The sequence below is a fragment of the Trematomus bernacchii genome, unplaced genomic scaffold, assembly GCF_902827165.1.
Source record: "Trematomus bernacchii unplaced genomic scaffold, fTreBer1.1, whole genome shotgun sequence".
Lineage (NCBI taxonomy): Eukaryota > Metazoa > Chordata > Actinopteri > Perciformes > Nototheniidae > Trematomus > Trematomus bernacchii.
This window is the reverse complement of record NW_022987739.1, coordinates 17,642,893-17,657,014: the sequence shown is the minus strand read 5'-3', so window position 1 is coordinate 17,657,014 and position 14,122 is coordinate 17,642,893. Positions and strand designations below refer to the sequence as shown.

General features: G+C 40.1%; 1 protein-coding gene across 3 annotated transcripts; it reads right to left on the bottom strand.

The window, feature by feature from the left end:
* Positions 1-57: 57 nt before the first annotated feature.
* On the bottom strand, positions 58-13,640 carry ankmy1 (ankyrin repeat and MYND domain containing 1). 3 transcript variants are annotated; one of them, XM_034146207.1, is made up of 20 exons: positions 13,273-13,640; positions 10,585-10,731; positions 10,309-10,503; positions 9,989-10,030; positions 9,667-9,905; positions 9,002-9,218; positions 8,188-8,349; positions 8,012-8,085; positions 7,274-7,823; positions 7,010-7,194; positions 6,760-6,931; positions 5,998-6,138; positions 5,784-5,891; positions 5,053-5,160; positions 3,258-3,380; positions 2,623-2,724; positions 1,891-2,041; positions 1,710-1,809; positions 800-954; positions 58-575 (listed from the first exon to the last, which is right to left on the bottom strand). In XM_034146207.1, exons 1-20 carry the CDS (start codon positions 13,489-13,491, stop codon positions 373-375), a joined length of 3,393 nt encoding a protein of 1,130 aa, XP_034002098.1. In that variant the 5' UTR covers positions 13,492-13,640; the 3' UTR covers positions 58-372. The 3 variants fall into 3 exon arrangements, with proteins under 3 accessions (XP_034002098.1, XP_034002103.1, XP_034002099.1); XM_034146212.1 differs by having other exon boundaries at positions 1,710-1,776; XM_034146208.1 differs by having other exon boundaries at positions 7,010-7,191.
* Between the last annotated feature and the right edge of the window lie 482 nt (positions 13,641-14,122).

Here is a 14,122-nt window from a genome sequence, read left to right as displayed (position 1 = left end):
TCAGAGGATATTATTGAAATAAAAATCAACAGTAATAGCTTTAGTCACAAAGTTTAATCATGATAAAAAGTTATTATATTAAAGTTACTGGTACTGGTTTTAATATGCAAATTCGATACTTCTGTGACGATAGCACAGATAGGTGCACCAATCATTACATTATTTAATAATACAATAACAGATGCAAAACTACAAGTCTAAAAATGCCAAAGAAAGATGATTATGGCACAACATATTTTAAAATATATTCATTCCATTCAGCTAAATAAATAATAATAAGGCTCAAAATCTGAAAACAAATAATGATGTAACAAAATGCATTTCAATGTTAGGTAGAAAAGCTGTTATTAAGTATTAAACGTTTAGTATCCTTCAGTTGCAGCTGTAGTTTTCCTTCAGGTTGACCTGGCTCTCCAATACCTTCTCTGCCATGCTCAGAGGCTTGGAGACTCTGTGGGATTTCAACTTGAGACTCAGGGGCCGGGGGACTGTTTTGGATTTCAACATGGCAGTCAAGGGCCTGGGGCCCCTTGGGGATTTTAACACAACACTCTTCTGGAAGCCATGAGCAGATGCTGGATTGAGAGAGACAAATAGACAAGGTATTTACATGCTCTGTTCATCCAAAAGATAAATTAAACATATTCAACATTATCCTACAGATTTTATAGATTCAAACACTATGACGAAGGTTGCACATTGTCATTTTATTAAAATGTAGAGTCTTGGCTTGGTAAGTGGCTGGTGTTGTTTGGTTAGCAGGGATGCTACTGTTGTATGGAGAAGCCCTGATTCCCACCTGACACCCGGATACACTCTTCCTTGTGTCTTTCATCCCAAGCTTTCAGTTTGCAGTTCCTGGAGCAGTAGAAGACGTTGTGGCAGCGGCTACACACGGTCAGCTTCACGGACACAGAGCGACCGCAGTGATAGCAGAACTTAAAGGCAGGATTCCTGAGAAAAGATTCACACAGGTAGAGTTCCAAACAGGCTCCCGAAGGATTTGTGTTTCCTTAAAGGTCACCTATTATGCAAAATCCACTTTTCATGTCTGTTTTACATAAACATGTATAACAGTGTAAAGAGATTCTGACAGTTTCAGGAAAAAATATTTGCTCTCTTTTTGTCCTGATCCATTTATATAAAAACCTGTGTGAAAATGAGCTGATTTTGGCCACTTTGTGATGTCATAATGTTTTTTTGGGTTGTGTAACCATTAGTCAAAAATCAACCAAGGTAACCTTATCACCTGAATCTCCTCCTAGAGCACAATATATATTTTTTTTAACCAAATATCTCGCAGAGGGGCGTGGGGAGTGGCTCCTTATTTTCATCTAAAGTAATTCAGTAATTCTGACAGAGAATCAGCACTTTAGAAACAGGGCTGAAACAGAGGGGATTATGGGATGCTACAATGCATGATCTGTTTGGTATTTGGAGCCAAACACTTCAGAGACATGTTTTGTATATAACTGAGACCTATATTATATTGATGAAAAACAGTATAATTTTCATTTCATTTCATTTCAAACCTTTATTTATCCAGGTTGTATCCCATTGAGATCATTGATCTCTTTTTCAAGGGAGACCTGCTCAAGTAGGGGACCTTTAAGTACAATTGTATTCAAGGATGGACAAAGTACATGTTCAAATGACATTGGAATAAAATAAATAGTACAGAATGGAAATGAATGTATGTAAACAGGTACCTGTGTGTTACTGTTGTGGGTGGTATACTTTCACAGCTGGGGAGGGGCCCGTTTGATGGACCTGCCCCTGTGTGAACAAACCTCTCTGTGCTACTGGTAACTGTAACAAATACAGTACACATACATTATGATTTAATAAAAAAACAAAACACAAAATAGTTTCAAAAAACATTGTACTGACTATTCGTTGTATGGTGTTGTTCTATCTCTCTCTGGGCAGCAGTCTGTCTCAGCAGATCTCCCATCATGCTCAGCAGCTGGCGCCGTGCTTTGAATGTTTCTCTCTGCCGCATGCTCAGAGCGTGGAAGGGAGTGTTGTCAATACGCAAGTCCTAAATGGTAACAACATTGGGTTAAAATGACTTACAAATAACTTGATTTTAATCTTTCTGTGTCTAACTCCATTGAAATACATTAGTGGGGCAAAAATATTAAAACACCTATCTATGTAATAAGATCCATTACAAGTAACACTGCGGCTTCAAACAGACCCGGAAGTTACAGTTATGCATTTCCCTGATAGTCTTAGCAAAACAAATCCTTAAATTGATATAAATGTAATTTATTACAAGCTTTGGTATCAGAATCAGAATCAGAGATGGGTTTATTACCAGATAGGTTAACACATACGAGGAATTTGACTTGGTGTTGTGCATACATAAAAGTGAAACTAAAACACAGATAGAAAACTATTTAAAGAAAACTATAATAACATTAAAACATATAAAAAAATATAGTAAAATATAGCAGTATTTACATTGAATATGGTTGAAGTAGAATTGGTATACAATATGTGTAGTAATGAAAGACAAGATATTGTATACATTGTGTGCATTAATGTTGCATTAAGTCTATGATGTGGCTGAGTAGTTATTTGACTAAATTCAACTAAAATGCTTAAAGTTGGTGTTACCTGGTTGCAGGAGTAGTGTGCAAAGTCCACTGCTGTTCCAACAACATCCCCCACCATAACGGGCATCAAGATGTCGGCACCTGCCTGAGCTAACATCTCCAGCTTCATCAAAACATAGACACACACACAAATTACCTACAGTATATATACTTTTAAATGACTCAGCACAGCGGTTTCTTTTACCCCATAAATAAAACTTAGAATAAGAGATAGAAGAAGATCCTATTTATTTTCTAACTTTCTTGAAAATGTAATATTGAGGGATATAACTACTATCAATAACGGTTTTTAAGTTAAAGTAATGTCACTTGTTTTAAGCGCCAAGAACCAACAGTGACCCGTGTTTTTTTAGTCACAAATACTGTAATTGGAAAATTAATCTGGATCTGGGTGTTTTAAAGTCATAGTCATATACAAACAAATGCATACATAAACAAGTCAACATGGTCACTATACAGTATTTAGGCACCTTCTTTTGGAAATGTATAAATGCCTGACAAATGTCCATGCTCTAAAAGACAGCTGCTAAAATAAATGGTGCTGAAAGCCTGCTGGAGCTTCTTTTCTTACCTATCTCAGACGTGTTGATCTACATATACAACTATGTGTGTGTGTATCTGTGCTTGTGTGTGTACCAGTTTGGGTCTGTTGCCACCTAAGTGGTACTTGATGTTGGCGAGGGCACAGAGGGCGCTGCCCACCCTGCGGCCCAGCGGGATGTTGGGATCTGCACCTCCCTTCAACAGCTCCTCCACTGCCTGGGCAGGGAAAAGGAACAGGCTCAAGACAAAGTGAGGTTTTGAAGGAATGTGAAATACAGTATAGGCAGGGGTTACATTTGGCCGGGGCTGTCCGGGGCTCAGCCCCGGCGCATAGGACGATGCTCTGACGTCATCCCCCTCGCACATTTGTCATATGTTTACAAAAAATGATATGTTAAAACTTTTCTCGTTCTTAATATAGACTATATTTAGGGTCGATATGTGTTGACTTTACTTTAAAATAGCAGATCTCTGTGACCGGATGTCGTTTTTTCGGCTTAGTGAACGTGTGTCTCTGCATCGCCTGGGCACCGCTGCAGACTCTGCACGGAGGAGCAGCGGAGTCCGGGCGATGCAGAGACACACGTTCACTGCCAAACCACCTGACCTGTCCTGTAACACGGAGCCTGTTTCCTAAACCATGCTGAATGTATGTCAGCATAAAGCGGAGTTATGATCGGTCATAATAACACAGAAATTGGTGATGATTAAATAGTTTACAGTGATATTTACTCCCATACCTTTGGCCATACAAATGAACTGAGATTTCCACAAACATTTTCTTTAGCAAGTGTGCAGAGCGATGTGGATTTAAAATAGCAATTTGAAGGTTGGATATTTGAAAACCTTTTTTGGTGTATATATTAATAATTTAAGATGTAAATTAATTCCAGTTTATTTGTAGTACTTTCTATTTTTATTGTGTCATTTGGTGGCACCAATGTGTGCATTTGATACAGATAATGGAGCAGTTGCTTTAGGGCCTTATATACAGTATAGCCTTTAAAGGTCACCTATCATGCTATTTTTAGGCAATAGCATAGGTCTGAGATATATACAAATATATAAAAAACATGTCTATAAAGTGTTTTGCTCAAAATACCAAACAGATCACCCATTCTAGCCATGCCTCATATCCCTCTATTTCACTTCCTGTTTCTAAAGTGCTGATTTCAGGTATAAAGCTTTAAAAAAAAAAAAAAAAAAAAATTAAAAAGAGGGGCGGAGCTTATGCGGGAGATTCTACCGGGAGATTCTACCGGCAGATACTGCCGTGATGAAACGCCATATCATGGATTATCAAGGATTATTTCTGAAACAGTATGGAGCTCAAAGGCTTTCTCTCTTGCCGGTTAGGTGAGTTCCTTTTTATATCCAGCTTCTTCACACACATGCTCTCCAGTACAGGTTAGCTCTGAGTGTTAGCGATGCTAATGTAAACACCGACCATATTACGTCCAAAACAGTCGGGCATTGTTTCTGATAGCAACGTTTCTGATAGTGCTGTTGGTCTGCATTGCCGATATGACGTGATATCGGACGCAAATCTGGATCAGCTCCGTTGTACCCCCGTTTTTAGAGATTTGGGTACGGAGGAAAAGAGAGAGGGTTTTATTTTCTGATGCTGCGTGAGTTCCCTGACACACCGGGGACACATATTTATGTATAAAAGACATCAAAAAGTGCATTTTGCATGATAGGTCCCCTTTAAGGTCAAATAATGAGATCCTCGACCCCCCCCCACAATTTAACCCCTAAGAATAGGTGTGTGGGATCTAGACACTTCACCCCAAATTGCTCCTGTGGGGATTGTCCACAGTACTGAATGTATGTAAGTCGCTTTGGATAAAAGCGTCTAACAAATGACATGTAATGTAATGTAATCTACCAAGTCATTGCCACTTGCTATAGCCAGGGAGAGAGGGGAGTGTCCGCTCCAGAGGAGGTCAGTGCTGGCTCTGTGGGACAGCAGGAGGGCTACCACTTTACTGGCATTCTGCAACAAAAAAAAATACAAAGGTCCTTTAAATGTAACCTGATATCATTGTGAGCTGTCGTAGCAACTTAGAATCAGTTTCAGTCTAGAGATGGTTGAATAAGGCAACAAATGCACAAAACACAATATTAGTTTATTAACTTTCCTAAGATCTTTTAATGCTTGCATGAATAGTGTTCTACAACTTTTTTTAAGAGTTAAAAGAAAGCAACTTTAAAACTTAATAAATGTAAATAGCCCCCCCTCGACCAGGAACCCGCTATAAATCACTAAAACCCAAGATGGATACACTGAAGGGGATTTCCACAAATAGGTGACCTAATAACCCCGGGTCGGCGATCTTGCAGTCTATAAAACACTTCACCCTATACCTCAAAACATCTGTTTATCAAGGATAACAATACTTAATTACAGGATTACTTTTCTTAAAGATTACATTTTAAACGCCTTTAATAGCACGATTTTCATTACAGAGCAAACCATGTGAAAGTTGTTATATCCTGAACTTCTTAACTTTTTAGAAACAGCCAAAACATATTAAACTGTCTTGAACTGTCTGAATTTTTCCAGTAACATTGAAAGTCGTTCTGTTGAAATAGGTGTGAGCAGGTGTATGTACTGACCCGATAGTCAGCGTCTCTCTGGCAGGCCACGTGCAGGGCCGTACGGCCTCCTTCTTTGAGATGTGGACCCTCACTGCTGCTCAGTGCCTCCTTCGCTTTCTGGAAAATCTGTAAAAACAACCTCAGTCTGAAACTCTTTTCTCACCAGTTTAACTATCACCATAAACATTTAACAATTTAAGGACTTGAATAGGCTGAAAAGACAAAAACACACCTTATCTGGTTCATAGATCTCGCTCTGGTCGCATGCCTGTGCGTCTGGGTCAGTGATGGCATGGAGCAGCAGCTCTGTGATTCTGGGACCTGCTGGACCCGGCAGGGCAGCAGCTACATGCAGGGGATTCAGACCCTTCCTCTACAGAAGGATGACCAGAATATAATGCTTAATTGAAACCATGTATAAAGGGTTAAAGGAGGGAAGAGTGCAACAAAAACGCTCTCATTTTATGTTTTATAATTTGTTTGAGATTTGAGATATCACTCATTTGTTTTCTCTGTGGCGCAACAATTGGTATTATTTGACTTGGATATGTTTGTAAATAGAAAATAACAGGGGTTATCGACATTGAGTTTTCAGCAGATGTTAATAACTGAAAAACAACATGCTTCTCAACGCCAATACTGATAAGATAAGTTTGTATTTTATTATTAAGTTCATAACTTGTAGTTTATACCACCCTTTTTCGTCAGTTTTGCCAATACTGACTCTTATATTCTGAAATGCCCACACTGGTGCAAACAACATTCTTGGCTCTCTAGTAATTGTTCTTCTCTGTTTTTATTTGCAGATCCCATACCAACTATTTAGGTGCTTCCTGCTATCAGAAAGTGTAGATGCTGAGCTAACTCAATAAAAGCAATTTCTTGGCCATAATTTCATTGTCGGAATATGACTGATAATATTAATTTCCTAGTATTTGCCGATAATTTATCAGCCCAATATATATCATGTATCGCTAATATGATATGTTCCTACCTTTGGTGGTAGGGGAATGTCCGTGCGAGCTCCACACAGCAGCAGTCTCCTGACGGCCTCAGTGTCAGACGCCATAATGGCTAAAAAGAGGACAGGCATGGGGACCCTGGATGTGTTAGGGTCAGCTCCACGATCCAATAACAGCTTCAGGATGTTCAGACGAACACGGTGTCTGTTTCGATAGACATAAACAGTGTTAAACAGAACAAACAGCATGGGAAGAAGAAGACGGAGTGGAAACAGAACTGACTCAGTTTTCATGGCGGCCATTTTGCGTACAGTCTCCTGAGTGTCAGAGCTCTGAGGGAGCCCTGTGCGACTCAGCGCCTCTGCTGAGTGCTGCATCGCTTCCTCCGTCACCTGGATTCTAAAGCTGCTGACAGAGCAGGCCGAGTCAAAGGTCGGGGTCGGGGTCACTTCTCTGTCTTTGACCTGCTGCAGCCAGAGAATTAAGCAAACATAAATTAAACATATTATCAAACCAATTACACTATGGGATTTGTGTGCTTCATACCTGAACTCTTCCTGCTCGATGTTCTGTCCACTGCACGCTGCCCAGTGCGATGCCACCATCCATCACCTGAATGGAGCGCTCCACACCAGCCACATCCTCACTTCCTCTCTCCCCTTCCTCCTTTATATCCTCTTCATGAATACTCCTTACTTCCTCTTCCAGGTCTTCCTCAATATTCTCATCTCCTGCCTCTGTTTCTCTCCTCTCAACAAGTCCAACATCTTCCTCTCTCTTCTTAAATTCTCTTTCCTTACCCTCTAACTCGCTTTCTTCATTTTCCCAAGTTTGACCACATCTGCTCTCTATCTCTCTTTCCTCCCCTTTGCTCTCATTCTCATCCTCCCTGCGGCTCATTTCTTCTCTTTCTCTCTCCCTTCCCTCTCTTTCTGTATCCTCTCTTTCCTCTCTCTCTGTTTCTTTCCTCTCCTCCTTTAGGTGTTCAGTGTCTGTCTCAGGTTCATCCAGGCCAGGCCAGCGCTCAGTGATAAGCTCACTGCTATAAGACACGTTACTGCTGTGGTGTAAAATGTGCTCTGTTAGTTCTTCTGTCCTGAAAGAGATCAAAACATAAAGGAACACATTATTTTGTATTTGAGACACAACGGCCAATCAAATACTATAAAGGTGCAGAAAAACTTCCATTATTTTTCTTCAAATTAATTAGATTATTGCAGTGCTTTCTTGTTGGCCTCTGGAAAGAGTAAAAGGAAATAGTTATAGGTTTGTTTGTTGTTAAACCTTGGTGTGTCAGTAAGGAAGTCCACTTGGCTGATCTGGGGACTGCTCCCACATGCAGAAGCAGACCTCGAAACCTGATGAAGAATTACAGCGCATGATGTTTTTTACTTGTCTGTACAAAAACGCGGTTCCAGAAGTTAAGAGGTAAAACAAAACGACATTATGTTAAATATTACTTGGGTTTTGGCGGGTGGTTCAACCAAAGTGTTGTGAAGAGACTGGAAGGGGTAGTAGAGGACATGACACACAGCCAGGGCAGACATTCCTTCACAGTTTATCTTGTCAATGTCAGCACCCATATCCAACAACAGCTGGATGACATCATTATGGCAGTTTACCTGACGAGTAACACAATGAAACAGTCAGAGAGACATTAATAAACCTTAACATCTGTATTTGTAATTGATGGACAGATTTGCTACCATGGGTTTTAAAGGTCTCCTATTATTTTTAGGCATATATTATAGGTGTCAGATGTTCCAAACCGCATCAAGAATTATTTCTGAAACAGTATGGAGCTCAAATGCTTTTGAGGTGAGTACCTTTTTATATCCTGCTTTTTTTACACATATACTCCGCAGTACAGCGTTAGCTCTGAGTGTTAGCAATGCTTGCTAATGTAAACAAAGACCATATTACTTCCAAAACACGTCGCGCATTGTTTCCGATACAGCAACGTTTCTGATAGGGCCGTGGATGTAAAGCCAGCCCACATTTTAGTAATGTCGTCATGACCGCAGCAAATCTGGATCAGCTCTGTTGAACCCCCGTTTTTAGAGATGTGGGTTAGGAGGAAAAGAGAGAGGGTTTTATTTTCTGACACTTTGTGAGTTCCCTGACACACCGGGGACACATATTTATGTATAAAAGACATCAAAAGTGCATTTTGCATAATAGGTGACCTTTAAAGGTAAAGTATACAATTTAAAGAGCAAATTAGTGAAAAATAAATAAAAAAGTTTGTCAGATAAAATGTCAGTAATGTCTTACTGTGGCAGCGATCAGTGCAGTGTGTCCCTGTGAATCTGCCACATCAGGGTGGACCAAACCGGTCTGGAGGACCTGTGACACGGCCTGCAAGTCCCCTCGGGAGGAGTGCTGGATCAACAGCTCTGAACTGACTTCCAAAAGCCCTTTAGGACCAGAACTGTCTCTGTTCAGAGAGAGAACAGCTGCCACATCCCAGCCCACATTTTCAGCCTGTAGCCTGAGAGACCCGCACAAAAATACATAAGAATTAACATATTGTTTTAGTATTCTTACAGTTCAAAACTGACATTTTCAAATATTCTTTGAGAGATAAATGGTATATTTATGAGAAAAAACAACAACATTTTAGAGAGAAGACTTAAAAATGATATGGTATTATCACATGTTTACAGAAAAACTATTCAGAAACGTTTTATTTTTTGTCTAGGAACCACATGGCTTTACATTGCAGGATTTGATCAACCTATTGTTTATTTTTTTATATATATAATACCCCTCTGTCCCTGCTGCATATTTATCATTTTAACCTTCAATGGCCCTAATACGCGGCCATGCATACATATGCATGATTATATACAGTATGTGTTTTTCTTTAACTCAATACTGATGCCAGGATTATGTGCTTTGATTCCAATTATCAGACAGACCTTTGATTGATGTCTGACCTGTGTTTGTGTATGTGAGCCTGCATGCGGGCCTGTAATGGCAGGCTGGAGAGAGGGTCTCGCTCATAGCCGTGGTGCGGATAAGAGTCTGGTTCCCACAGCTCGCCGTAGAAGTGCTGATCCAGCTCTCTTCTTCGGCCAGGAGGCAGCGGCAAGTGATCACCATCTGTTGAGTAACTCTCCATGCCGGGGGGGAGGATAAAATTCTCGTCTGACTGCAGATCCCTTTCTCTATCCACCTGAGGAGAATGGGGAATTATTTGATATGTTAAGAGAGAGATCACAAAGCTAATAATGTTCTTTTTTTATTGCAGTACCTCACCTTAGAGTCCATTGTGGCTTCTTTCTGTGGACTAGGTGGACGCTGGTAAGAAAGGGGAGACCAATTTTGCAAATGTATTTAAATTTAGTGACATAATTTACTATATTTTATTTTTGTCAACACCACCATTTCAAACAAGTGACAATATCAATGATTCAGTTGGTTACAGAGAAGTGTTATGCAACCTGGTAGGTAAATATGTTTTATATTTTCTTGGTTGGATTTTAAAAACAGTAAGACATGATAATTAAACAAAAATGTTTTAGCCTGGCATACCTAAAGTTTATTCACCTGTGAGTGAGACAGTGGTCAGCAGTTACCTGAGTCATATAATCTGTGATGGCAGGTGAGTCCATGTAGGCAGCATATTCCGGAAACTTCTCCAGGCTGAAGCCCTCTTTCACTGAGGTACAGAGCCTTAGCAGGCGTTCCCCAAGCCACAGACCCACATCTTTACGCCCATCTGGATAGGTAACCACACCTGGACCGAACCTCTGGTCAGCGTGGTACAAACCCTGAGAGGAGGGGAGAGGCTCATTGCTTATACTGTTATTAAAAGACAAAATGCCTGTTATCCATCCTTTCATACATTTTACCTGAAAGCTGGCTCCGTCAGGGAACTGTTGCTGTCCGTATCCTTCCTTTCTGTTAAGGTAGAACTTGCCAGTGAACCTGTGGCCTGTGGGCCAGCAGTACACTCCATCTCCATGCCTGTAGTCTTTGTAGAAAGAGCCCTCATAGAACTACACAAAGGAGCAGACCGGGTTAACATCTATTTAACTTGAGGAAAAAATGACAGTAAAAACTTCATTTTGTTTTAGCCCACATAAGATTTCTGACCTACAATAAAAATGTTGCCTTCACAAATGTGAAACAATGGCTAATTCCTCAAATGAACTGAGCTTAGCTCAAGTTAACTTAAAGGGGACCTATCATGCAAAATGCACTTTTGTACGTCTTTTATACATGAATATGTGTCCCCGGTGTTCCAGGGAACTCACCAAGTGTCAGAAAACACAACCCTCTCTATTTTCCTCCATACCCAAATCTCTAAAAAAAGGGGCTGCAACGGATCTGATAAAAACTGATCCAGATTTGAACACTGTCCTGACGTCAGGACGGTGGCGCTACGGCTATTGGGCCAACTCCACCAATCAGGAGGAGACAGCCACGGCCATTGCCGTTCGAAAACGCTGGAGACGCTGTAGTACAGGGCTTCTCAAACTCCGGACCAAGGTCCGGATCCGGACCGAACTGCAAATCAATCCGGACCGAACCCTGTGTCCCATTATTAAAAAAAAAAAATTATTTATAAAAAAAAAAAAAAAAAAAAAAAAAATCTGATTCTGATAAATTAATGTACATCATCATGTACGCGCGTCTTGTGTCTGACACGTTGTGAGAATGAACGTGCATATATATTTACTTGTGTGTGCGAGCGTGACATGCATAGCAGACCGCAAGTTAACCGCAAGTTTACCTTGACTTTCTAATGCTTCCAATGCCTTTTTTGCAGAGGTTCAAAGCATTGGCTACAGACAAACAGTGCCATTTCTCCCACTAGTTCAAGCCACCATACTGTATGTATGTATTGAATGTGTGTGTGTGTATACAGGGGCGCCGTTTACCGACAGGCAAGGCAGGCAAGGCAGGCAAGTGCTTGGACCAGAAGGGGTCCCCCAAAGAAGGTAGATTAAGAAGGTCCACAGCAACGACAACATGAAACACCCATGCATAGAGCGCCAAGAAACTGCTTCTTAATTTCAGTTTCGTTTCTCCGCTCGGGGGGGGGGGGGGACTTTACTGGCATTGATCCGGACCAGTGACCTTGTATAAAGTTCACAACTGGACCTTTAATAAAAAAGTTTGAGTACCCCTGCTGTAGTACATATGCCAGGCCTGTAGGTGGTGCTGTTCTCACAGAATCAGCCCTTGCAAAAACAGGGCTAAAAAAGTGCAAATTGAGCGAAATGAGGCATGGCTAAAATGCATAATCTGTTTGGTATTTTGAAAAAAAAAAAAGTATAAATATGCCTTATATAGGTATGGTCCTACACTATATTATTAAAATATAGCATGATAGGTCCACTTTAAACTAGAAACTAGTGGTGTAAAGTAACTAAGTACATTTACTCAAGTACAGTTTTGAGGTACTTGTACTTTACTTGAGTATTTCAATTTTTTGCTACTTCTAGCCCCACTACAATTTAGAGGTAAATAGTCTACTTTTACTCCAATGCATTGAAGTGATGATTACTGATAATCCATCTTCATATTTACTAGTTTGAGCCTAGGTTTCAGTTTTCAGTTTTCAGAGCGTAACATAGCTTTCGACTGCGTGCGCGTCACTCTCACTCCTCAATGGTAACGTGTGTGTATGTGGAACTTCCCCTTCGATTATATTGGCTCTAACGATTCAAAAGAGATGTCAATCACCAAAATCGACCAATGGGTTCCAGAGAACCGGCAAATCCACCCAAATGACCCCAAAGGTGTTTTTTGTTTTGCTAAATCTCTCTAAAAAGGTCAAATGTCACTTGTTTTGCATCAATCTTGTTACAGGGTACTTATTATGTTATAGTTTGGATTCCTAAAGCTTTTAGTCTACTATCCCATCATTCAAGGGTGGTTTTCACTATAAGTAATGTTTTTTTTTGGACGGACACTATAATTTACATTTTTTTCTATGTTCAATCTGAATTTACTTTAAAATAAAAACAATTCTATATTGATTCTGACTTTTCAGACCAACTCACAGGTTTATAATTGCTTTGAGAAAAAAGATAATTAATTTACCATTTTAGAAGTGAAGTTATGGTAATTTGTTCTGGGAATGTCATTTTCGAGCCTGAGGCCTGAAAAACAGGCTTGGGGCTTAACAGGTTAAATAAGACTTTATACAGCTGGAGTAAATTCACAAGCTACTCTGCAGTATACAAAGTAATTCAAACTAGCTGCACCTTTTCCAGCTTTGATAACACTTTAATGCATCAATTATTATAACCAAAACATATTATATATATTATTCTAAAAAAAAAGGCCAATTTGCAGTGAGAACTTTCAAAGTGAGGTAAACCTACTTTATGTTGATGCCAGCTTATACTGTTGTGCTTTTACTTGAGTAACATTTTGAATGCAGGACTTTCTCTTGTAACAGAGTATTCATACACGTCTAGTACTTCGACTTTTACTTAAGTACAAGATATGAGTACTTCTCCCACCACTGCTAAAAAGGGCTCATATTTGCCTGGTTTGTTAACAGATTAATTTGACGTTAAACCTACCTCTCCATTTCTCCAGGTGTACTTCCCGTTGCCGTGTTTGAACCCGTTCACAAACTCTCCCTCATATCTGGATCCGTCGGGCCACTCCTGAACGCCGAGGCCTTGTCGTCTCTCTTCCCCGCTTTGTGCTCCTCTGAGGCCGTCACTTTGTTTGCTTTCCCCCGGCTCCACGAATCCTCGCCCCGGGACTGCAGCAACACCTTTGCAGGTCGGCAGCATTTTAACCGGCACGTATCCTCTCTGCAAATAACTCACCCGAATCCATTGGTGCCAAACAACGAGTTAGGAGTAAACGTTAGGAGAAAACTTTAGCTGTCAGAAGTCAGATTTTAGCTTTGACTTTCCTGTAAGCGCCGGTTGTCACGACAACAGCAGAAGCCTCTGCGGGTGGAGGTGGGAGCTCGCACGCATGCGCAGAAGAAAGACACACTTTAGGAAACTGACATCGATTGACTCTTTGTTTACCAATTAAATATCTGTATAATACAATAATATAAGAAACAATTGTTAGAGAGTTTAACTCATTTCTGAATTTAATACGTTAAATAATCAAAAGCTTTAAAAAGTAAGATCAAATGCATGGATTTACAGTAATATTTTCATGGGTTGATTTGTGAAATATCAAAGGATTTTAGGGTAACTTTATCCAACCTCCTTTACAATAGCCTCTACTTGTCGATCTCACCTTTATTATTTTAATTCTTCTCAATTTACTAGATTAAGTTAGAATTGTTTCCTTCTTAAACATAACAGGTTTTGAGATTACAGTAGCAGTTTTGCTGACTTTTTACACATTACAAACTCACAGATTAAAAGATTTTGGTTGGGGTAGTCCCAATTTAAACGTGCA

Coding starts and splice junctions, on each gene's coding strand:
- ankmy1 (XM_034146207.1), bottom strand. CDS start 13,491: ATGCTGCCGACCTGCAAAGGTGTTGCTGCAGTCCCGGGGCGAGGATTC. Junction 7,824..8,011: donor TTCCTTACTGACACACCAAG/GTTTAACAACAA, acceptor GATCTCTTTCAG/GACAGAAGAACTAACAGAGC. Junction 955..1,709: donor CCCACAACAGTAACACACAG/GTACCTGTTTAC, acceptor ATCTTTTCTCAG/GAATCCTGCCTTTAAGTTCT.